General features: G+C 49.0%; 1 protein-coding gene across 1 annotated transcript; it reads left to right on the top strand.

Annotated features, from left to right (window-relative positions):
• Positions 1-7108: 7108 nt before the first annotated feature.
• On the top strand, positions 7109-16836 carry LOC122394581 (microtubule-associated protein futsch-like). Its single transcript, XM_043391569.1, has 4 exons — positions 7109-7142; positions 7518-7715; positions 8066-8187; positions 8764-16836. Exons 2-4 carry the CDS (start codon positions 7520-7522, stop codon positions 16333-16335), a joined length of 7890 nt encoding a protein of 2629 aa, XP_043247504.1. The 5' UTR covers positions 7109-7142; positions 7518-7519; the 3' UTR covers positions 16336-16836.
• Positions 16837-26132: the final 9296 nt, after the last annotated feature.

Genomic DNA, 26132 nt, shown 5'->3' on the forward strand with positions numbered 1-26132 from the left:
ATTTCCGCGGCGATTGCGGCAAAACGGTGAGAGATATCGACTTGAAACCTTCACTATCGTGTTCCTTGATCAATTCTCTATCGTTTGGTATGTATTTCGTTTCCCTAGCTCTAGAAATGGCGCGTTGGGAGCGCCGGAAGTCGGCAAGGTCACAGTCGGCGGCAGAAATTCGAAAAATCAAAATTTAAATTTTTGAAATCTGATTGTATTTTTGGATTTGGGATGTCCATTTGCTCCCTATAGAAGCTAATATTGCTGCATATTCCCATTGAGGTGACAAGAATTAGCAAAATAGTGGTTCGGGCGCTTTTCAAAAATAGTACCGGACGCTGTTCCTCTTGTGACGTCATAGCTCCGTGACCTGACCTGACCCGGTCAAGTTTCTTATACCATATGATAGCCAATAATTGCCCCAACATGCATGGGAAGTTTCATCACGATCCATCAACCGATGTCCGTACCACCGGCAGGAAACCTCGGGCGTTGGCACTCAGTTTGTGAAAATCCGGCCGGAGGCTGTTCCCTTTGTGACGTCATAACTCCGTGACCTGACATGACCCGGTCAAATTTTTTTTTATCAAAAGATGCGCAAGGTTCGCCCCATAAGGTACCCAAAATTTGGCGGCGCTGCGCGCCGCCGTTTTTGCACTATTTTCGAAAAACCTCAGGTGGGGTTGCACCAACCCCCCCCCCTACATGGGCGAGGGTTAAAAGGGTAGAGTGGGGCAACGTCCAAGCCGAGTCAAACGTCCACCCCTTTTATACTTATATGGAATGCTCGAAATTCTATCAAATCCTTGACAGCCAACCCTATTAGTGGCAGGCTCCTGGCTACCCCTATTAGTGGCAGGGGGGGGCTGTTTACGACCCCCCCTTGATATCTCGAGATCTAACGGGCCGATTTTCAAAATTCAAACGGCATTCGATTTCGCTCAACGTGATCTACATTTCTAAAAAAATAAAAATTAAAAAATGTCAATGGGGGAGGGGTGGAGGGGGGTAAAAACGGGCAAATTGCAGATACATTTTAGACTGTTTATCACGGCCAGGTTTCTGAACGAATCTTAACGCAACTTTTGCCGATCGATAGAGAATGAACCAGGAATTCACATGGATCCTAAAAATATGCATTTTCAAAAATCATAGGCGGATACAGATCATTGAGATTGGGGGCACACAAAAAGTATAGTAAATAAGGTTTTTGTTGGTAACTGTTAAGGTTTTTGTTGGTAACTGTTACTGTTTCTAAAAAGGGTGGTAATGGTCTTGTTATGTTACAATTTTCTTATGAGAGAACGACTACAACTGTATTGGTCATGCATAGGCGGTGTCAGGGCACCTATGTTGGGAGGTAAAACATAACCCCCCTTTTTGGACGCCTGGATCCGCCTATTATAGCAAAAACGTGTCAAAAGAGGATGCACAATAACTGTATATGTTATCACATGATACCTTTCATTCACTGTTCGTAAAACTGGTGCAGCATCGTGATCTTCGCCCAAATGACTCGTTTCACGAATAGGACCCCCCAATTCCCAGTGCTCTGGAGCCGCCCCTGGTAAAGTTATGAACTTGAAATTTTCAGGGAATGTGCCCAATTTAGTTTTAGGAAAAGTCAGAAAATTTCAGCATCGTAGCTTCAGCGGTTTCGGAGATATTCCCCAAAAACCTGAGGGGTGGATAAAAACAACCCCCCCTGCCACTAATAGGGTTAACCCATTTTTAAGAATGAAGATGGTTTTACTTGCACTTTCTTTTTCGAATTTCTAGGTGAGAAGTTGTGGACGTAAGACAAGAAACTAAGTGTTCGATATCTTTTTTAAGCATATATTCTTAATATATGTATCGAAGCTGCTGAAGCTTCGATACATATTGAAGTAAGCAATGACATTAAGCTATGCCTAACTTGTTGATGTAAGCGATGTTTTGGGCATATCGATGCTTGTTATTGATACGTTTAGTTTTGTTTTGTTTTGTTCTAAATGTGTTGTTGGGGTAGTGGAACCTATTGGGTGAGGGACAAAGTGCTTATCATGGGCGCTCTTCCATCCTTCTATGAGCGTCATGCCGAATTACCTATAACGAGTAATTTGTCTCAAAGCTAGCTGTTGAACACGTTCTTAATGTTTAACCTTATTTTCCAATTTGCAACATATTAGATTGTCTGTCTTCAGTCCTGGAACGATTAATTAGCGCAAAATTGTCTTATAAAAGGTGTTTTGGCTCTCCGAAGCAATAACGGTTGTTGGCTGGATATAGGATTAGGACTATGACAGAAGAGCTAAGCGTCTACCACTTACCAGTATCACCCAGGATCACTGGCGGATCCAGGGGGGGGGGGCACGGGGGCCATGGCCCCCCCCCAAAGGCCTAAAGTGGCCTGTTTGGCCCCCCCAAAACGCCAGAAAAATTGCTAAGAAAATATACCTTGATGGAGTTTTTTAGCCACTTGGTGAAGTAAAGCTTTCCACAGCATAATATGGAAGCAATATAGTAGCAGTGAGGGTCAGTCAAAAGTTGCGCGAGCGGAGTCGACCTTAAAAAAAAAGACTGTTGTTGGCACGTGTTTATGGCGCGGCAGCTGGTAGTTGGCGGTGTTTCGCGTGGTGTGGCATCACTGGCGGATCTGGGGGGGAGGGGGGGGGGGCACGGGAGCCTGAGGTGCCCCTGACAGGCCCGTGGTGCCCTTGCTAGGCCTGTGGTGCCCCTGGACCCTGGCAGGCCTGTGGTACAGTCCACAGCAGAAGTAATGTGGGGTTTCAGTCATGGGTATGTTCTGCTTCTGAAGCTTAGGAACGATTAGCCAGACTACAATGAAACTTTGAATGTAGCTTATATGTATCGTCACCCTTGCAGCTGCAACTTTAGCTATTGACATCTCTGACAGGCCCATGGTGCCCCTGCGAGGCCGGCGGCGCCCCTGGCAGGTCTCTGGTGTCCCTGACAGACCTGGGGTGCCCCTGACAAGCCTGTGGGGCCCCTCACAGGCCCGTGGTGCCCTTGCTAGGCCTGTGGTGCCCCTGGCGGGCTGGTGGTGCCCCTACTAGGCCGGTGGTGCCCCTGACAGGCCTGTGGTGCCCCCGGGCACCAAGGGGGTCATGACCCATGTGGCCCCCCTTGGATCTGCCACTGATGCATAATATATTGATTTGTAAAGGCGTTATGGCTTATCCAATATGCAATTGCAGGCACTTGGTATCCCTCACTTATCCCTCATTGGGGCTCTGGCGGGCTCCTGAGGGCCCACGTCTATCTCCGGGAGCCCATATAGACAGGCTCCTTTGGGTCCTTCCAGTACACTATAGCATAAGAGATCTCCATGCGAGTCCTATACATACATCTGAGGGCGTACCCTGATGTCTGAGGTACCCAACTGCAGCTCCAATGGTCTCTTCTTACACTGGCGGATCCAGGGAGGGGGCATTTAGGGCCATGCCATGCCCCCTTCCCAGAGGCCTAAAGTGGCCCGTTTTCCCCCTCCCCAAACGATAATGAAACATAGTTCAATCAGGGCGTGTCCCAGGAGCCGAGTTAGACAGGGCTGTTTTACCACCTCCCGGCCCGCAAAGGGACCCAAGCACTGACTCGAAGCGGGTTAAAGAGACCCTCCCACCTTCAAAAAAGTTAATGAATTGGGATGAAAGTGATGTCGCTAGGTTCAGAAAGGGCGAAAACGAATATCTACCAAATTTTATCGAAAAATATTCACCGGTTTTCAAGAGATTAGACTTTTATTTTTGTTTACTTTTTGAGATATCCGCTGCTGTTCCTAGCGACTTTATTTGAAAGTGCGGCATTTGTTGCGCGCAAAGCAGCCTATACCACCGCATGCTACCAAACGTTTTAGTAAAATATTAAAAAATCATTAGATCTCCGCTGACGTCACACATTCAGAGGGGTATCCAAAAGCATTAGCCCCTCTGAATCAAAATGCTGCAATTTTGAAATTCAATATTTCCGATTTAAGGCATTTCTCGATGTTGTGAGTGCGTGCCGAAACCAGTAATTGTGAGCCAGGGACCCCATTTTGGCTATCTCAGCTCAAATCTAATGTTAAGGTGGGAGGGTCCCTTTAACTGGTCGATAAAAACAATGGTAAGTGTTTACAAAGTAATATAAAGGCATGGGTCGGGTGGGCTACCATTTATATATTTTTCTTTTTAGTTAAAAAAAAATTCATAGTGCCAGGGCTGTGACGAAAAATAAGTGGCCTAAATCCGATGAGAAAACAGGATTTGGGGGTACCCTAGGTTTGGCTCCTGCATGAGTTGGCCCCCCCCAAAACGCAAGCCTGGATCCGCCAGTGCCCAGGATTACTTTATTACCCGTCAATATGCGTTCAGCTGATGTAAATAGGTATATCAAATAGCTAATACCTATAAAGGAGAAAAACAAGTGATGTGAACGGGGCGGTATGTCCCAAAAATATAATGGGCGTTATACTCCATGGGCGTAGCAAGACGCCTGATTCGCAGTCCCTCAATTTAGACGGCGTTTTAAAAAATGCATACTAAATAGTAAATACATATAATTGCGATCCATTATTCGATGAAAGACGAGACATTGGGCTGTCAGTTCAGGTGCCTGGGTCGGTGCCTCTTAAATTTGCAAAATTAAGAGGTATTGAGCCTGGAAAGTTAGGGTAGGCGCTTTGCCCCACCCTACCCTATTCGACGAATTACGTGGGTGGCTGGCCTAGCATTGTGGGCAGTGCGTATGCTCAAGGCTGTCTCCCCCTATCTGAGCTCTTTTTAATTGAAGGAAAGAAATCACCAGAAAACGCGCTTCTAATCCGACAGTGTGCCCGTCATCAAATATATTTGAGTGCGAATTTGCGACTTTGTGGACGTAGCCAATATGCAACTACGAACTTTGAAGTATGTAAATGATAGAATAGTGCTTTGATCAAATCGCGCGCGACTCGTCCCTTTTGCACATTCTGGAAAGTCAGCGCTGTATAATATCGACCGCGGCGGCAGACAGGTCCCCCGGCCCCGAGTGTCATGCAGCTGGAATGCGACCGTGCGATTGCCGGAAAATGACCTCATCGACCCGGTCGGTACACCCGCCAAGGACAGACGATATCATATGTATGTGCTCGGAGGCATGTCACGAATGTTCGGGGATGTTGGATGCATGCTGTATTACTCCAGCTGGATTATTAACATAGGTACTGGTTTAAAACTGAGCCTTCCTAATATATAAGTTCGTCTAATTGAATGTTCCAAAAATACCCATCCGCTAGCAGTTTTTATAGGAATAGTTGGGTGAAAATCCTAATATGCTGCTAATACCGGTCATAAATATAGGTAATTGCAACATGGATCTGCAGTTATCTATAATTAGCTCCCGCACAATTCAGCAAGTAATCATGAATCGACGTTTAGCAGAGCCGATGGATCGATTGTGAGTGTTCGATTGGGCTCCTCCGGCTGATTGGCCGGGCTCCATTGGCAGCGCAGCCGCAAGTGACGTCTATTGGCCGGATTGTTTCTGTCTGGTATCGTAGGGGAGAGTGGGGCAAAGCGGCCACCCGGGGCAAAGCGGCCATCCATCGTTTTAGCCCTCCACAGCTGGCGTCAGTTCCAATTTATGATTTCCAATTATACTTCTCTTTGCGGTCGTTCGAATGAGCCAGACCGGGGTTTCAGGCCCATCGCCATTGTTCTGTGAAACACGGAAAAGCCTTTCTTGCCAGGTTACCAATTATGTTTACAATTTTTAAATGTTATTTTATTCCATAACCGTTTGGAATTTTTATAAGCGTTTTTGTCCATGCATTGCGTGGTTATCGTACATGCCTTCTACCAATTTTAATGCTTTTTACCCCACTAATAGCTGAGCTGGAATATTTTTGTCTCGGACGGTATGCGCGGGGCAAAGCGGCCGGGGCAAAGTGGCCAGCCCCCAATTGGCAATAAGTTGTTTCCATCTGGATAAAAACATTATTTATATTCAAATGTGTCGTCATGCATTCATCTTGGCCACTTTTCGGTTACATGAGTTACCAAATTATGCAATTAAATGTTTTTCCAAGAAAATTCTTTCTTTGTTTAGCAATAGGTGGGAAGATAACAAAGTAAACATCCATCTTCCCTTAAACCTTGTCACCATCAAATACCCTAGTCGTGCATGAGGCAACTATTCTGTTTCTCATATCGAGACTTGAGAAGTCGGCAGTGGCCGCTTTGCCTCAGGGATGGGGCAAAGTGGCCAATATGCTATAGGTTTAAAGTTTTGTCAATATCTCCCATATGTGAACGCCTTTGGAAATGAAACGCAGTCGGAATAAAAGACAATTTTAATAGGGATCACATTGGTATAGAAAGAATCTTTCCAAGTTTAAAAATCAAGCGTCGGCATCGTTAGAAACGTTAGGGTGGCCGCTTTGCCCCACTCTCCCCTACTCCTCGCTCGGCAGTCGGCAGGCGCTCACAATGCAATAGTAATTGGCGACAGTCAGCGAGCGACCGAATCGTCCGACAGGCTGCACAATTTATGACGCTCCGGGAAACGCATCGACGAATCGGGGATTGGGTAACGGTAAAAACACGAAATATGCTTCTCGGGCTATAGTGTAGCATGATGCGAAACGCATGTGGCAAAGCTTTTATGCATATATTTTCTGGAACTAAACTTGAGTTATTGATTCCGTTCCGCTCCTGGAAATAGAGCCTGGTAGACTGTGCCGCATAACACAATGTATTGCGGGACAGTCTGCCCACCCAGTGCAGCCTAATCTGTGCTGCTGGCGGGCGGGCTCCACCCGATCTTGGCTTGGCCCGTTTGATATCCCATAAAGTAACCAGCTTGGTGAGCTGCATGTTCGACTTGAAACAGACCGATAGCCTCCACTGCACGGTTGTGGTTTATGGACCAAACATCCAACCCTCGCGGACCCTTGCGGACAAAGCGCAAACTGCGCGGGGGAGGGGATTTCCTCTAACTACCGTCAGACATGCCCACGCCGCGCCGTCCAGCATTCGTTGGCCACCAGTCCCTATGGAGACTCGTGCCCCGATTCGGTGACGTCACAGTATTGATGGGAGGGCGGGCGCGTTCCAGAGCGCGGCCGGCCGGCAGTGCAGGCCGGGGCGGGGGCTGGACGGGCTGCTGCTGCCGCCGCTCAACACGGGAGCGAGGTAAGCGCGGGCAGGGCAGGTACTGTGTAACGGAGGATGTGTTGAGGAAGGTGGGTGATTAACTTTTACCCATTTAAATGCGATCGTTATACGTATAATGATTAATGAAGTGCCGGGCATCTATCTTTCAATTCTTTACTAATTACTATAGCTTCAGCATATAGATACGCTGAACACAGTGGCTAAATAATTTCATATTGACCTCAGTTTTCGATTACCTACAAATTTTGCCAGTGACAAATCGCATTTCAGTTGCGCATTTGGCCGTTGATTACAGCCACTTACCAATCCGACATTCTGTCTCAGTCGCTGTGTATTGAGCTGCTCTGATCTCTGGCGGCCTCTCCTCGCCACCTGCTCCGTCTCTGCCGTCAGTCATGATGACGTCCAGCGCCACAGACGGCCACTGGGGCTCCGGCCGGCCGACTAAGCCGCTGTTTCACCGGATCCCGCTGCCCACCGGTCTTGAGCGGACCCTGGAGGACCTGGCCAGGGAGGTGCTCCGCAAACAGCCGGAGGATATCCATCGCTTTTGTCACCAGTTCTTCGAGCACAGGCTCAAAGAGAGGGAGGGTGAGTGACAGAGGGTGTGCCGGGTAGGTCTTTGATTCACACAGTCATTCGAACACCAATGTCAGCGAAGAATTCACTGCGTGTGGGTATGTCTATGACGTAATATTTGTTTTTTAATTTACCACATTTAATGCTGCGTGCGAGTGGTCTTTACCGGCAGGTTGAACGATTGTTAATGACATATGGTGTACACTATAAGTGAGGCGCCGTTCACATAAAGATACAGGGTGTTCTAAAAAAAGCACGCACTCACAAACAGGGGGAATGTACATATGTATTACCTACGTGAGTGTGTAGAAGCAGGGTATGCATTACGTGTTTATAAGTGCAGCGTCTCCGATGTGTGACAGATCTGCGCAACAAGCCGGTGCTGCGCGGCGCTCCGACGTCACAGACGGAGGAGGTACTGCAGGAGGTGGATGAGGACGAGACGGCCGGATCGCTGCCCTCCACCGGCGACAGGGCCGCGCAGGTCAGTACAAATCGGTCACCCTCAGCTATAAACCCTTTAAAAAACTGCGCTACCTGATGGATAACGTATCGTTCTTTTCACTCGGTGACGACATTATAGTCTCGTTCTACGTTCTATAGAGCGTAGCAAGCTGCTCAACCTGTAAGTAGGTACTGTTATGGCGGCGGGACCAAGTCCTGAGAGAGGGATGCCGTGAAGCCATCTTCGGTGGTACTTACGCTTGAATTTCGGTCTAAATCATATCTGTGATCCGGGATTTGTTTGGAAATGCTTGGCTTGTAACGTTGAATCCACGCATACGTTTGGGTCACTGAAGTCGAACAAAGTTTTTTATATGAATGCAGAACCATAGTTCTCTCTTTTATGGTAGGCATTAAGGCGTGAATGGTTGATGAAAGGTAGGCACATTTTGCAACTCGTACGTAGGTGCAATGTAACCATAAAAAAGATGATTTTAGCCACAGAAAGCGCACAAAGATTCGGTGGCACTTTCAATGCCGCCGAATAGTGGATACAGTGCAAGCCTGCTAACCCGCCGACAGTCGCCGTGCTGACACCTCCCCCGTCTGTCGGCAGGAGCGCCATGAGGAGCGAACCCGACAGGCGGCGCTGCTGGTGGGCGCCCTCAGCGCCGCAGCTGCCGGCGCTGTCACCGTGGGGGCCGTGGCCGGCTCGGTCCGCGCCGCCGAGGCCCGGCTGTCAGCCTCTGCCGAGCCAGAGACGACAGAAGGCGCCGAGGCTGCCGACGACACGCCGGCGGACCGGGAGGACGCCAGTGCAGGTGGCGCCACCGCGGCGGACGGCGGTGAGGGCGCCACCGAGGCGGCGGAGGAAGGTGGCGCCACCTCTGACGCCGACGAGCGGCCGGGGTCGGGAGCCGGGTGGGCCGCTGCCGGGGCCGCGGGGCTGGCGGCAGTCGCTGGGGTAGGCGGTCTCGCTCTTGCCTCGGTAGTTCCCGGCTCCGAGGCACCAGAGGCGGTCAAAGACGAGGAGGAGGATCAGAAAGATGGCGGTCACGGAGAGGCCGAAGCAGCGGAGCAGGGTGAAGAAGAGAAGAACAGGGAAGAGGAGGAAGTACAGGAACAGCCAGGGGACGAGCCATCAGCGAGTCCAGATATAGCGGGAGAGGGATCACCAGCTCAATCTCCGACTCAGGACACTGGTTCGCCAGTTAAGTCACCCTATGAACATCAGTCACGAGCTCAATCATCGGCAGCAGATGCAGAAAGCCGCGCAGCGTCACCGGCAGAGCAGTCAGGGCACCAGTCTGAAGCAGAACAGGAGTCAAGGACTCAATCTCAATCAGGAGATCAGGACTCTAGACCACAATCTCAAGCGGAAGAAAAGGAGTCAATAACTCAATATCAATCAGAACAGGACTCTCGATCGCAATCTCAAGCAGAACATGAGTCAAGGCCTCAATCTCAAGCAAAACTTGTAGACTCGAGACCCGGGTCACAAACTGAGCTCCAATCCTCAAGACCTCAATCGCAAACCGGCAATGAAGGCTTAAACGTCTTCACATCCAATGAGACAGAAGAGGTCGACGCAGAAATAATAGCTGCAACACATTCGGATAGCACTGAGCTGCCGGACCACTTAGAGAGATTCCGCATTGAGTCACCGTCGGAAGAGTACAAGGCGCTCGTTCGCGCTCGACTTGGTGCCTCACCGGGTGAGATTCTCACTAAAGAACGAGAGCTTCATAGCCCAGAGACGCATCAACCGGAGGGTGATCTTCTCGATAAAGATGACCAGACTCAGCAAGACATTATGGAAGCCGTTACTACGGAAGTATCTCGTCCTCAGTCTGCTGTTGCCGATAAATCTCGTCCCCAGTCTGTTAAAGAAGAATCTCGTCCCCATTCCACTAAGGAGGAGTCTCGTCCGCAATCCACTGCTGCAGAGGGATCTCGTCCACAGTCCGTCGCTGTAGAATTGTCTCGTCCCCAGTCTGAATCTGCGCAAAGATCTCGTCCACAGTCCGTTGCCTCAGAGTTATCTCGTCCGCAATCTGCTGCTGCAGATGGATCTCGTCCGCACTCTGCTGCAGAAAAATCTCGTCCTCAATCTGCCAAAGAAGGGTCTCGTCCTCAGTCTGCTGCAGATGGATCTCGTCCGCACTCTGCTGCAGAAAAATCTCGTCCTCAATCTGCCAAAGAAGGATCTCGTCCTCAGTCTGCTGCAGAAGGATCTCGTCCTCAGTCTGCTCAAGAAGGATCTCGTCCCCAGTCTACCATGGAAAAATCTCGTCTGCAATCTACTGCTGCAGAGGGATCTCGTCCACAGTCCGTCGCTGTAGAATTATCTCGTCCCCAGTCTGGAACTGCGCAAGGATCTCGTCCACAGTCCGTAAAAGAAGGATCTCGTCCCCAGTCGGCTGCTGCAGAAGGATCTCAACCCCAGTCAGCTGCTGCATCGGGATCTCGTCCTCAGTCTGCCGCAGAAGAATCTCGCCCCCAGTCTGCTCAAGAAGGATCTCGTCCCCAGTCTACCATAGAAAAATCTCGTCTGCAATCTACTGCTGCAGAGGGATCTCGTCCACAGTCCGTCGCTGTAGAATTATCTCGTCCCCAGTCTGGAGCTGCGCAGGGATCTCGTCCACAGTCGGTTGCTTCAGAGGTTTCTCGTCCGCAATCTGCTGCTGCAGATGGATCTCGTCCGCACTCTTCTGCAGAAAAGTCTCGCCCACAGTCTGTACAAGAAGAATCTCGTCCCCAGTCGGCTGCTGCAGAAGGATCTCGACCCCAGTCAGCGACTGCAACGGAATCTCGTCCCCAGTCTGCCAAAGAAGGATCTCGTCCCCAGTCTGCTGAAGAAGGATCTCGTCCACAGTCTGTTAAGGAAGGATCTCGTCCCCAGTCTGTTAAAGAAGGGTCTCGTCTCCAGTCTACTATAGAAGAATATCGTCTGCAATCCACTGCTTCAGAGTTATCTCGTCCGCAATCTGCTGCAGTAGAAGGATCTCGTCCGCACTCTGCTGCAGAAAGATCTCGTCCACAGTCTGTAAAAGAAGGATCTCGTCCCCAGTCTTCTAAAGAACGATCTCGTCTCCAGTCAGCGACTGCAGCAGGATCTCGTCCTCAGTCTACTGCGGAAGAAGGATCTCGTCCCCAGTCTGCTGCTGCAGAAGAATCTCGTCCCCACTCTGCTAAAGAAGGATCTCGTCCCCAGTCAGCGACTACAGCCGGATCTCCTCCACAGTCTGCTGCAGAAGGATCTCGTCCACCATCTGCTAAAGAGGGGTCTCGTCCTCACTCTGCTGAAGATGGATCTCGTCTCCAGTCTGCAGCTGCAGAAGGATCTCGTCCTCAGTCTGCAGCTGCAGAAGGATCTCGTCCTCAGTCTGCAGCAGGAGATGGATCTCGTCCTCAGCCTGCCATAGGAGGATCTCGTCCCCAGTCTGCTAAAGAGGAATCTCTTCCTCAGTCCGTTGCTTCGAAAGACTCACACCCCCAGTCTGCTACACAAGGATCTCGTCCCCAATCTGCAGCTGTGGAAAGATCTCGCCCTCAGTCTGTTACAGAAAGATCTCGTCCGCAGTCTACTAAAGAAGGATCCCGTCCCCAGTCAGCAGCTCTGGAAGAATCCCGTCTTCAGTCTGCTACAGAAGGCCCTCGTCCGCAGTCTGCTGCTGTGGAAAGATCACGTCCCCAGTCTGCTACTGAAGAAGGATCTCGTTCCCATTCTGCTGCTGCAGAAGGGTCCCGTTCCCAGTCTGCTAAAGAAGGATCGCGTCCTCTCTCTGCTGGAGCAGGATCTCGTCCCCAGTCTGCTACCGGAGAAGGATCTCGTCCTAATTCTGCTAAAGAAGGCTCTGGTCCGCAGTCTGCTGCTGCACAAGGATCTCGTCCACAGTCTGCTACACAAGGATCTCGTCCACAGTCTGCCAAGGAAGGATCTCGACCCCAATCCGCAGCTGTTGACGGATCTCATCCGCAGTTCACCGCTGTAGAAGGATCTCGTCCTCAGTCTGCCGCAGAAGCATCTCGTCCCCAGTCTGCAGCTGCAGACGGATCTCGTCCCCAGTCTACAGCCGCGGTAAGATCTCGTCCCCAGTCAGCGGCTGCAGACGGATCTCGTCCCCAGTCTGTATCTGCAAAAGGATCTGGTTCCCAGTCAGCTGCAGCAGGAGGATCTCGTCCCCAGTCTGCTAAGGAAGGATCTCGTCCCCAATCAGCGGCTGCAGAAGGATCTCGTCTCCAGTCTGCTACTGCAGAACAATATCGCCCCCAGTCTGCAGCTGCAGACGGATCTCGTCCCGAGTCTGCTGCTGCAGACGGATCTCGCCCCGAATCAGCTGCTGCAGACGGATCACGTCCCCAGTCTGCTACTGCAGATGGATCTCGTCCCCAGTCTGCAGCTGCAGACGGATCTCGTCCCCAGTCTGCTACTGCAGACGGATCTCGTTCCCAGTCTGCAGGTGCAGACGGATCTCGTCCACAGTCTGCAGCTGCAGAAGAACCTCGTCCCCAGACTGCTACAGTGGAAGGATCTCGTCCCCAGTCTGCAGCTGGAGAAGCATCTCGTTCCCAGTCAACTGCTGTCGCAGGAAGTCGTCCACAGTCCACTTCTACCGCTGAAATGGCGCGTTCTCAGCTCGTTGACTCGACTGGGTCCCGCCCTCAGTCCGCTGCGGGTGTTGTGTCCCGTCCCCATTCGGGTCTAGCAGAGGGATCACGTTCTCAGTCTGTTGCCGCAAAAGATTCAAATCCTCAACATGAACCTGGCAGCCCTTCCTCGTCAAGCAGGATCACGTTGGAGCCTGTGCGGGCCGCGGTGGTGTACGACACGCTGTCGATGACCCGCTACGGCGACCGGGTGATCTCTCCGGGAGCAGAGACCGAGTACCGGGCGCAGTACCGCCGATCAGATGCCACAGAGTCACTGGCATCAATGGCCAGAGGAGGCAGCCGTGCACAGTCTGCGAAATCACAGCAGGGGACGGACTCATTGCCGGGAGAACTGCAACAGGAGAGTAGACCTCAGTCGGCAGAAGCTCATCAGGAGCAGGAGTCAAAACAGGAGAGCAGACCTCAGTCAGGAGGACTCCAACAGGAGAGTAGGCCTCAGTCAGGAGGACTCCAACAGGAGAGCAGGCCTCAGTCAGGAGGACTCCAACAGGAGAGCAGGCCTCAGTCAGGAGGACTCCAACAGGAGAGTAGGCCTCAGTCAGGAGGACCACAGCAGGAGAGCAGGCCGCAATCGGAGGGACCAAAGGAAGAAAGCCTATCGCCATCGGAAGGAGCACAGCAGGAGAGTACTGCTATGTCAGAAGTACCTCAGGGAGAGAGCAATATACATTCAGAAGAGCTTCAAAATGAGACAAGACCACAGTCAGGGGAGCCTCAGCGTGAGAGCAGGTCTCTGTCAGAGGAACCTCAACAACAGGACATAGCCCAACCAGAAGAATCTCAGAAAGGTGGCAGTTCCCTACCAGATACGGTCCAGCAGGAGAGCAGGCCCCAGACAGAGGTGCCACAACAGGAGAGCAGGCCCCAGTCAGGGGTGCCACAACATGAGAGCAGGCCCCAATCAGGGGCGCCACAACATGAGAGCAGGCCCCAGTCAGGGGTACCACAACAGGAGGATAAACCTCAAGCGGAAGAACCTAAGCAGGGGAGCAGGCCTCAATCAGGAGCAGCTCAACAAGGGAACACACCTCTGTCAGATGAACACGATAACCCAAATGCGTCGATCGCTGGTGAGCCCCAAGAGAATGTTGATAATGCCATGAACGAATCACTAATAACTTTATCGAATATTGAGGGACAGAGCTCGGTTCACTCTGCAGGCGCAGTTCGCACTTCATATGATCTGATGAAGCATGAGTTCGAATCCATGGCAAAATCGCCCCTGCATGAAGTCGATGATAGCGTGCAGCGTAGTGCGTCTCAAATGTCAGCCAAGTCCCTCACCGCAGATGCTGCTGTAATGGGAGTGGAGTTGACCTCCACTCATGACCAGCATGGTGACCAGCTCGTAACCTCGGAACTAAACGGAAGCAGACCAGCGTCCTCTACACCTGAGACTAAAGAACCGGAGACAGAGCCGGTTGTAGCCGTTGAAGAGGGTCACCAAGCTGATGAAGATGGCAGTCAGCTCGACCCCAACCCGGTGGCTTCCAGCCCACACGGAGACGAGACAAAACTGCAGGATATCGCACTACCTGAGCAACAAGAGCTGTCTCACTCGGAAGTAGACGGCTTATCCCCTCGGCCACTGGATGCATCATCAGAGCACCAGAACATCGAATCTTCAGAGATAGATCATGCGTCTGTGAACCAGGATTCTGAATCGACGCATGAAGAGTTCTCGAGTATGCAGCCAGAGGTGTCCTCTCTCAAACTGGACATTTCGTCCCCTCTGCCGAACGATTCGTCACTGCAGCCAGACACACCTTCTCTACAACAGGATGCCTCGTCAGTGCAGGATGGCCCATCGCCTCCTCCAGACGACGCCTCGTCCCCTCAGCCAGGGACGCTGTCTCCGCAGCCAGCCGATGCAGTCGAGAGTGCGCACGCTGATCACCTGGTGGCCTCAGACGACGAATACGACCCGCTGGCTCTCACCCAGTCAGTGATTCTTCCCGTGGGCCTCAGCGGTGGCCGACTGTCCGTCCAATCCGAGAAGGCCAGCTCACCGTTTCCGGAGGTAGCGAACGAGCGCTTCAGTCCGTCACCAACTGGGGTTAAGGATCAGACAGAGGACACAACGGAACCAGGTCTGCTGGATGATGGACCAGAAACACAAAACCGTAGTGCTACTTTTGACCTCAGTCAGGGTGACAACGTCTTGCTCGATTCTTCGCTCGAGCGACAAGAAGAATCCCGTGCTGAAAAAGATCTCGATAAAGGAAGCGTTGACCAAGTGGATGGTGCGGCAGTGCCGGATGAAAATGAGCGTGCAGTCAGCGAAAATGTTGAAGATGATCAGCAGACTTCAACCTTGAATCAGACACCGAATGCTGAAGAAGCACGCGTGTCAGACAATGCCGAAACCAACAGCGTAATCCCCGAAGCCAGCACATTGGCCGATGCAAAGGAGGTTGATGCCGGTCCTTCACTGACCGCAGTTGCTGCATCAAAGCTCAACGTCATATCGCCTACACCAACGCAGAATAACAGCAGCCCGGAGAGTCTGACAAAGCCCAGCGACGACGACCAGTCCTCCCACCTGGCCGTGCCGGCGGTGGGTGCCATCGGCTCTCTGGTCGGAGGCAGCGCTGGGGCCCTTGGCGCCCTCACCAGACGTCCGGAAAGCATGGAGAATGAGTCTGAAGTGTCTCAGAGCAGCGCATTGCCGGCTACTGAGCAGTCAGAAGCAAACCTGGAAGTGGACGGTGAGAGAGGAGATGCCGAGGGCCAGGAGACCGAGAGCTGGCTCAGCAGAGCTAAGAAGGAAATCAAAGGAGTGTTCACAGGAGATGAGGATCAGCAGTCCAACAGAGAGGACCCATCAGGGACAAATGGCAATGTTACGGAAGCCGAAGAAGAGCAAGAGTCTGGCAGCTGGCTTAGCAAGGCTAAAGATGAAGTCAAGGGTGTGCTTTTCGGAGACGAGGATAGAAACGAGGGGGATACAAGTGACGGCTCCAAACCTCAGATAAGTGACAATGAACATCAGGAGAGTGATGCCGGAACTCAGAATGGCTCATCAGAACCACAAACCGAAGAAAAGTCTGGAAGCTTGCTAGACAAGGCTCGAGCTGAAATAAAAGACATCTTTACGGTCGGAAAGGATGGACAAGAGCAGGATGAATCCAGTAAGGATGATGGAAAATCGTTGAGCGGCCAGACCTACAAAGCAGAACACTTAGAAGACAGCACGCAAGAACGGGAAAATTCTGAAAGCCTGTTCAGTAAGGCCAAGAATGAAATGAAAGGTGTCTTGTTTGGGGACGAGGTAGACGACAAAGAAGATGAAAGTGGATCCGAATCCCACGACGCTCCTTCTGGATCTCAGCACGACAGCACTCGGCCTCAGGAGGAAGGCGCTGCTCTGGAGCAACAATCAAACGGTGAAGAGAAACACGGAGAGGACAGTGAACAGTCAGGAAGCTGGTTTAGTCGAGCTCGTAATGAGCTGAACAGCACTTTTCAAGATCTAAAAAAGGATGTGAAGGACACGTTTACATTCCCAGGCTAAGATTTGGATGACAATGGATGATTATTAAATTTAAACTGTTTAGGTACTGAACACCTGACTGGATTAACTATGTGTGTCACATATTTACAGCACAGGCTTATGCAGTTACAAATCTCCAGAGACCTGCATAATCTGTGCGATTGTTCACGTTTCTTGGTATGCCGTTCCATTGGAGGCTGTCATTACAGCATTATGCTTCTATTGGAAACACGATGTGCACCTCATTCACAACGCAACAATACACGTATGATTGTTAACTGTAAAGCCCACTTAATACTTATGGGCTTATCGCTGATCAGTGTGATTAGTGTTAGGCGGGAGAAGGTGAAGACTCTTGAGAGTGATTTTAAATAAGTGTGAAATATTCGCCCATGCATCGAAGTGTTAACGAACATATTTTTAACATTTTACGGGACATGCGAGCTCTTGACAATAGCAGAAATGGTCAGTCGCATCATCAAGGACCGAGGACGCTTTCAAATTTTTAACTATAAATATTTTTAATAAACAGGTAATTGGGAAAAGGCATTGGCGACGGCATCGAGTGTGATGTTGACATTGTTAGTCGTTTAGCTGTGATTGCACCTGCTACTTATTGGTAATGAGTTGGTTAACTCGTGTTCACTCAGCACGTGGACGTGCATGTTTAATTGATATCACCGTTTCACTGAGTTAACAGCCACCTGTTACGGAGCGGGAAAATGCCGAGTTTATTTAGAGGTGCAATATGATATCATTGTGTTGAGTAATAGCATATGTAATAGACATGCGTGTCCTACTCTAAGTGTTCCAAAAACTGTTCTGTGTTCATCTTGCTTTCGTTTTCTGCCGAGTACCAAATAAACTATATAAAAAGAAACAGTGCCTTTGCATCGGACGACTGATACCGACTAGCAGCACTCAACATCCGCCCTTGGCTTCCCCCTGCAGGACTAGCTCACCCACATTCTTACACACACATTACGAGTACACCTTGTCCGGGCTGACAGTCACCCTCACCGCGGTGTGGGCGACCGCTCCTGGTAGCTACGAGGCAACCGGTAGTGGGGGCAAGTTCTAGATAAGACTACATCCTCTCTGGGGTAACCGTTTGAGGTGCCAAAGAAACATTACCGTTCCACTGCACCGGGACGGTCTCTGCGGCTGAGGCGCACCGTTGATCCGCATAGACCAGTGTCTTTATCCGATCTAATCGTCGCAACAACAGTTCATCTTTTTGGCCGAAATAGATCGCCCCAATGAGACATCAAACGGGATACAAGCTAGACTGTCCCCGAGAATATTTACCCGATACAGTAGGTACCTATGTTAGTTGCCCAAAAGTCTCTGTATTTTGCTTCTACTCAGGCGAAAACAAATTACACAAAATAGGTAAAGGTTGAACTTCTAATGGCTAGTCCACCGACACGTCGGGTCGTGAATCGCATTACAGCCAGCACCGCTCACCTTGACCTGACCTTACCCGAGGCCGACCCCGGCCCGGACGGAAGGGTCAGCCTGTCCCGTCCGGCTGCGGTCAGTGTTCTGTGAAGTGGCCGCCCGGATGTGCGTGGTGGTGAGGTGAGCTGTGCGGTAAGATATGCCCGGGACAGTGAGGTTCGGTGAGAAGGTGACCTCCGTTGGATCAGACGGCACTGTGCGGATCATTGCTACGCATCATGTTCTAGGTGAGTCACAATCATTGCACTGAGTACTTGAGTAATTATCTAGTTTGAGTTGAGTACATCCAGCCTCGAGGTATGATGCAATTGAATGGAGTAGGTGGCAGAAGGGAAGAACGCTCTACTATACACTGGGTTTAGGTTTAGGTTACAGCAAACTTCCGTCTCTGCTACTGGATAGCCCACTCCGGAAGTAATGACTGCGACGAGGATGAAATGACGGCACGGGTATCGGAGTCGGGCTGAAATCTATTTACATATTAAAATTAGGCATGGCTTATGCAATCCGCTCAACCATTCAGCGACCTTCACCTATCTGGGTTTCCTTGTTTCCTTGTGATCAGGTAAATTATCTTACGCTTCACAAGTTACAACAAAGAAACCAAGGATATCAATACTTGAAACGCGTTTTAGTTGCTGTAGTTAATCGATATGCGGCCACCCGGTGTCTTATGTTTGAACGGATAGCTTTATACACTTCTTAGCAATGTTTCCTTTTTATTCCAATTCGGCTCGCCGCGACTCGGCCACTGCATTGCGTCTCAGCAGCACAGCAACTCTTCCTTCACTGAATTTTCCACTGAATCCCGGTTCATCTGAGAGGATCGGCCACTCGGGCAGTCTCTGTTCCCCGGCCAAGTATCAAGAGACCAACAAAGCGCACCGAACGCCCCGGACTGGCCATGATTTAAGCGGTCAGAGACGTGACAGAGAATCCAGATGAGCTTCTTTCCGGCCAGCACCGTCGTTTGTAGTGGCTAACGACGCTCAAAAATACCCCCAGAAGCCATTTTGCTGATTGCCCGAAGCATCTGTGTGGAAAGATTGCCAATGATTCATGGCGGTCGGTCTGCCGGCGAGTGGGCCGGCGCGGGCCAATCCAATCGGCCGCCGGTGCCGCCGCCGCCGCCCGCCTAATGCATTCAAATGACATGCAAATGGAGCGTGGCGTCGTCAGACGTAAGGAAGCGCGCCGCCGGAGTGGAGGATTTGCGGTCTAACGACGGCCATCAGACGGCGGCCGGGCAGGCCGGCATCATGGCGGCGCGCATCAGCCACTCGTTTTCAGACCATCAATCAGCGAATTAAATCGTCAACGGAGGCATCTCATCCGGATAAGAGCGGCCGGCGGCGGAGCCGGCCCGCAGCCGGAGCACGGTTTAGTGGAGACGGCGCCGCCAGGGCCGCAGTGAACTGGCCAGAGTTGATGCAGAGAAGGGCGGCGGGACGGGCAACGTCTGCGGCAGGCGGTGGGACCTCTGTAGGAGTCACAGAGGAACTTGTGTCCTGTCCGTATTCTGGCTGTTTCTCATAGCCTCTATGTAGTTTGAAAAATCAGCGACTAAAAAATCAAAACATGTTGAATTAACGTAACGTTCCTCGACCTCGTCCTCCTCCGTGTGTATGGGTGTATGTGTCCTTGTGTGCGTGTGAGTGCGTGTAAATCGCGTTTGTGGAAAAAAATTCTGCGATGCAATATTGTAATGGATCTTACATGTTAAATATACATTGCTAGGTCTGCGAAAAAAAATTAACGTAATAATTAGGTTGCAATGATTGGCGCTGGACTGCATTTTTACATTTGTGGGAATGATGGGATGACGGATATTGCCTTGATTTCCTCTACAAACAAATATTCTGGAACTTTGGATCTGGTTACCCGGATGACTTAATCAGCCCACATTTTAATCGGTTGAACGTTAAAAATAATTTAGGTAGCCGCAATAAGACGTAGAACCAGGGCCACGCCAATTGCCGATCCTGAATGATTTGGCCCACACTGACACTGTGCGCCACCCATTTGCATCTCATGGTCTGTAGTCGTTCCGATATTTACATCTCATTGTATTCACTGATGAGCAGCTACTCAGTGGAACCTCGTTAGGGAGCCCTGGTAACATTATCTGACTGGTGATTACGAGATTGATAGCCTCATCCTTACAATACGCACTGTGGGTTAGCAATAAGACGTAAGCGAGAGACTCACGCATATGACGGATGCTCACATGTGCTCGTTGGGGGCTGCCCACCCAGCCACTGCCGGGGGAGGGGGGGGGGGGGGGGGTCAGGTCGTGACGGATGGCTCCTCGGGGAGTGTCCTCTCGGCCCGATGACGCTCCTGACTCGGTGGTCCATCAGTCATGACGGCGAGGCTCCATTAGACGGCCAATCACAGCGATGGTCGTCACTGACGTGCCCGACTGATGTGAGGTCGCGACCACGTCAGTGTCGTACACGTGATGCGTGGTGATGTGCTAGCATTGTGCGGATTGGTGTCGTGCCGTGCCAAATTAGCGTCATTACAGCGAATAACAGACGTAATAAATGTTTTATGCCTTTATAATAAAACGATTGAATTCCAAGAAATATTTGTGAATAAGATGGGAGAGAAATTGATCAAGATCATTAACATGGCACAAATATATTTTATAGCAATTGAAAAGACCGAAATACATAATATTTCGAATTGCGTATTATAGTGTATTTCGGTCTTTTCAATGGTTAAAATAACACATTTGTGCCATGTTAATGATCAATTCCTTTTCCATCGGCCGTCTTATTTCCAGTAATAATTCCCAAAAAACATCATCTATTACATTAAATATTTGTGAAGGTATAGGTAGGTGGGGCATTCCACGATAGATCGTACCAGGCCCGTCACCCTCATCTCTCAGATTTTAATGAAAATCGGTCCTAGGGGTAATCATAGGCCCCAAAGACGCCTGGCAAAATATCAGACTTCTCAGATCAAAACTTTTTGAGTTATATTGCATTACATTTTTTTAACTTCGGTATGTAACGGTGAGTTTGATGGCCTATAACTCAAGAACGGGTTAAGCAACCAACAAAAAGTAAACGACACTAAGCTTGCGATGAATCAAAATTAAATATTACTATTTAAAAATTCCAAAGAAAAAATTTCATTGTTGAGCAAAAACCTTAATCTTTTTTCATTTGCCTCTAATGACTTTTGGGACAAAATTTTTTTACATTTTTATTTTTTCAAAATAATCTTCATGTCATTGCAAATCGACATGCAAAAAATTAGAAAGGTGTTCTTTCTATAAGTTCCTCATTTTCCCGCAAACAAAATGGGTTTCGGAGGGGTTGATACGACCCCAGCACGCCGTTTCGCTTCTAATAGAGCTAGAGCCTCGCGGAAAAAACGAGCGTGTGTGCCGTTACAAGTCGCAGCGATTGGTACCCGATTTTAAGGTCTCAGCTTAACCGGTAGCGTCTGAGGTCAGGTCACGTGACTGAAGTTACGGGTTCGGTTTTTAGTAAATAACTTCGCAAAAAATGGCCGCAGAGCCGCATTTTGGCATCATTGTGTTCGCCTAGCTCAGGTGCATCGAATGGTATACTTTTTGCTAGGGTGAGGTCAACTTAAGTAGTTGACCTCGGGTCAAGGTCAGATCAGAGCCCCTCAGGTCACGAAGCTGGGCAAAGGGTATCATATGGCATATCATTCGATTCGGAAGGTCTTCCCGAGTCCATTGGTGGCTTTCCCGACTCTCTAGCTCCATTTGATCGGGAGTTATTGACGAAAAACTCGTACGACCCTAGTGACGTTATAAATGACGTCACGCAAGGTTAACAATGCAAAAGTAAAGCATTGGACTTTGCAAGGAGTGCATGAAATCACGATACCATGTACGTGGGATAGTTTTAGATCATTCTCGGCGCCAAAATAACAGTTTTTATATTTCCCCATTGATTTATAACAGTGATGTCACGTGACCGACCTGACCCCATGTAACCTTGAAAAAATCCCAGATATACAAGTTGTGAGACCTCTGGAGGACACCATGTATGCGTCCTGTACCTTTCATCTCGGACAGCTATGGTCATTGGCGTCCAAAACAATGTCAGAACCAAGCAGCCTTTTTCACCCTCGCGCTTATAGGAAAGAGGGTTGAATGAACCCTCTTTTCACTTTTTCAGATGACTCAGACTTGAATTGAAATTTCAGCAACCCGTGATGTCACTAGGCAGCTTTACCACGCCATTTGTGAGCTCCCCTCCCGAAATCACTATTCGAAACCGTTATCGTGACGTAAAATAAATACATTTATAGAAAGAACACCTTCCTAATTTTTTGCATACTTCTTAACAATGAGCCAAATATTTTTTTAAAGAAATAAAAATTCAAAAAAATTTGGTCCTTAAGTCCAAAAAATACAAATGAAAGAAAACTCGATATGTCATATATCAAAAATAGCGTATTTTTCGAAATTTCAAAAATACATATTAATCTCTGTTTCATTGCAAGTTCAATGTTATATAACATTTGGCATTTGAATAATCCGTCTTAGAGTTACAGCCCGCCAAACTTAGCGCTGCAAAGCAAGATCCAAAAAATGTTATACACCATAACTCAAAAAATACTTATCTGATAAGCCTGAAATTGTTACAGGAGGATTCAGAGCCCCTGATTACCCCTGAGACCAATTCTCGTCAAATTCGGAGAGATGAGGGTGTCAAATTGGAAAAAGGTGGTACGATCTATCGTGGAATGCCCCAGGTACCAAAATTTTTAGGTGTTTCATAGTTAATCCTTTCGAACACATCGTAACGCAGTCGTTTGTTAATACGCGGATTATTTAGCTTTACATTTTCGAAAACTACATATATAAATCCTTAACTTCTATGGGAAATTTATTCTGTCAATTGCATTTCCTTTGCAGCAGTTGGAGCAGTCCTGAACAGAGAACAGGATTCTTAATTTATTACACCGTTCTGACTGTGTAAAACTTTGTGTTGAATATGGGCTGCTCAGCGAAAACCGAGCACTCTACGACTGCAAAAGTCTTCGTGTATCACATCTTCAGTCTCTTGATCGCGAGCCAAACTCAGTTAGGAAAGAACACAACTCGGCGCCGCTGACTTATTAGTCTGCATTATTCATCCAACTGCACACAAAGGAGGTCGTGACGGGCGTTAAACATCTCTGATCGCGCTTCTGGTGAGCAATGCAAATTTGTTTAGCATGCAGTTTCTATTTGTTTTTACTTTTTCCCGGCTCTGGTCATTCGTGCCAGAAACTGGCGGGAATTTCGTTAATAAATAGGCAAGTAGGAAATTAACGCTTTGAACATTGATGGTTTAGGTCAAGATACCTATAAGAAACAGGTAGATCCGATGTTTGAAAGTAAAGCCCCAGTCACAAATTTGACGCACCTGTGACATTTCCTGACACCCACGTGACTATTGTATTAACTTTTGTGTTTTGCGATGTTTTGACCTTATTTAAAGTACTGAAAGCTCAAAATGTATGATTAATGTTGTTTAAAGCAGCATATTAATAATTATGTTTGTAAATTATCGATAAGCTGCTTATAGCAGGTCACGTGATTGCTACCAGATTATGTGCTCAGAAAGCATCTTTTCAACTTCGATTTTGAACAATTTTTACCTCCTTTGAGGCCAAATGATGGACGGTTTGAGGCACACGATGAAATGCTGAATCTATTGATGCCAAAATTTGTTCGTTTTTTGCATTTTTAGACTAGTATATCCTGGCTCAAACTTTGACCAGTTTGTGTGTAAACCCTATGGTGAAGGGAAAACTTCACGCCCAGCAGACGCCATTACAGTGCTGCCAAATCGTGCTTGGTGGGGGTCGGTTTAGGTGACGTGAACACCGGAGTGTTGATAAACTTACCTGAAGCATAATATTCTTGTCTAACTTTCTGCATTAAAAACTAAACATGCAAAGCAAAAATTCAGCTCATTTTGGTTTTAATTGATTGTGTTTTACAAAAAGGCTTGACATGATTGGAGCCAGAATTGCTTCGTGTTCCAATTTTCCACAAAAAACTATCTTGCGTAACTGATGTCCCTACGCCTGTGTGGCCAGCACATACATCCAGGAAATGACATCAATCGGACCAATCACGTCCCTCTCCACCCGAGGCGCGTCAGGTCCCCGATCAGTCCTCCCTCCCTCTCCCCTATCCTTTCTTCTATAGCTCGTCTCTCTCCGTTCTCTCTCCCTCGCCGCTGGCGGGCTTTAATCGTGGCCACGAGAGCTCCGTTAACGATCCGGCGGCCGCCGTAATTAGCCCAAGATTAAACCGGTGTCGCGCGATCCATTAAGGCAGTTAGCGTTAATTAAACGGGCTCTCGTCACGGGCGTTCGTTAGCGGTGCGTCCTCCGCAGCCAGCTCGAGCAGGGCGGGGCGAGCGGCCACCCGAGCCGGCCGACTGATCGGAAAATGGCGCTCACCGGCACACTCAGCCAAACGGAGGATGGAAACAGAGGCAGCTCCTGTGTTGAGCTCACGTCTCACGTTGCGTGGTGGGTAGTTCGGATTTTGCAGTTGGTAAAACAAAAGTGCATAATGCTCAATTTTCAAGCTGTTGGTCGTTTCGAAATGCCTTTTTTCTTACATTTTGCGCATGGAATTGCAACGAATATGATTTTGTGCGATTCAATTTTTAGTTCTTAAGCATTTTATTGCCTTGAAGGAGGGTGGCTTTTTAATAAAGTTAACGTTTGGTAATGTCCGTCTAAGATTTCTGCGACTGAGCATATATTGTTCTTACAGCTTGAACAAAAAATGATTTTTTTTAGTCAAAATAATTCTTTTATATTTTATGACCAAGAGACTCGCATCTTCATGGATTGATGTTGGATATATCTAGATGTATGCACAATACACACTGTAGGTACGCCAATGTGTGCGATAGCATTCAGCAATAAGCCAACTAACTGGAATTGCATTAGCTATCTGAGCTTCCGAGAATGCTCCCCCGTGCTGGCGAGTGAACGTTGGACTTTTGTCACAAGATCAGTCGCTAAATATAGGTCCACCATGGCAACCATGAACCAATGAATTACGCGCATTCAACACGTGGTCATAGCCGTCAGTGACTCATTTGCTCCGCTGTAGGCTTTGACTCATCCTACTTTTCTGAGTTTTTTTTTTTTTTGAAGACTCATTTTCATCAGCAGGGACTTTTAAATAAGATGGGTTTCCTGAACCCTCAGCAAAGGAATGAAATGTGAAATAAACTCGCAAATATGGGTACATCAAATAGGAACCAAAGTAAAACTTAAGCGACGATGAAAACGTTGTCACAAGCGGCACTCTACCTGTCTAGCACCAAAATATGTGCACATGACACGGGATAAAGCAAAACACCGCCTACCTTCGTGTATACGGTAAGAACACCATGTCAAAAGGCAATCTAACTCTCTTTGTGGCATTCCAATGCATTCCAGTTTCAATGCGGCATTGCCTACACATGTATTAGACTTATTCGAGCATGCCTTTTATTTTGTCTTGAAATAAACACACAATTGAAATCTGCCCCGTGGCGTTTACCAAACGTTTATTTATTCGAACGTTTCGTGGTGGGAGCCCGTATAAAAATATAATTGCTCCAGTTATCGATGGTATGGTCACGACTACGAGACGATTGCAGTGTGTTTTATAAAAACAGATGGAAACAGTTGCGAGTCAGGTGGGTGGGTCCGACCATGTCCAGATAGGTATGTAGTTTTTGGAACCATAAATCTTCTGCTTCAAAATATGTTTTGGCTCACCGTATGAGCTAATCTTTATGCGTTATGTTGATTTTCGAATAAGAAGCGAGAATGAGGCGGAAAGCCTTCGATGTTTTAGCTACCAAAAACAGTCTTTTGTAATGCTGTAGATTCGTCCCTTCCCAAAACTAATTCCCTCTTTCCTCCTCCTCTCTCTCTTTCTCTTCCTCTCTCTCTCTCTCTCTCTCTCTCTCTCTCTCTCTCTCTCTCTCTCTCTCTCTCTCTCTCTCTCTCTCTCTCTCTCTCTCTCTCTCTCTCTCTCTCTCTCTCTGTCTCTCTCTCTCGCCGTGACAGAGTCCCACGGTAGGTAGGTTTACCTGGCACCTACACTCATTGTCCGCATTTCTCCACTCTGCAGCCCCCTCTCTCCCTCTCTCCCCGTTTAGTGCCTCTCTCCAGCGCCAATCGGCTGTGCCGCGCGGACAGCACAATGAGATAATCGCATTTGTGGATAGGTAGCGTGCTCTGACCAATCAGCGGCTGGCGCGCGGCTATAGATCCAATCAGCCCGCGGGCCGATCGGATTACGGGGCGCTCATGCGTCGGCGCCGCTCGGCTCTGCCGACTTATCGAAGCACCATGAC

This window comes from Amphibalanus amphitrite, unplaced genomic scaffold, assembly GCF_019059575.1.
Source record: "Amphibalanus amphitrite isolate SeventyFive unplaced genomic scaffold, NRLGWU_Aamphi_draft 000600F_arrow, whole genome shotgun sequence".
Taxonomy (NCBI): Eukaryota; Metazoa; Arthropoda; class Thecostraca; order Balanomorpha; family Balanidae; genus Amphibalanus; species Amphibalanus amphitrite.

Coding starts and splice junctions, on each gene's coding strand:
- LOC122394581 (XM_043391569.1), top strand. CDS start 7,520: ATGATGACGTCCAGCGCCACAGACGGCCACTGGGGCTCCGGCCGGCCG. Junction 7,716..8,065: donor CAGGCTCAAAGAGAGGGAGG/GTGAGTGACAGA, acceptor GATGTGTGACAG/ATCTGCGCAACAAGCCGGTG. Junction 8,188..8,763: donor CCGGCGACAGGGCCGCGCAG/GTCAGTACAAAT, acceptor GTCTGTCGGCAG/GAGCGCCATGAGGAGCGAAC.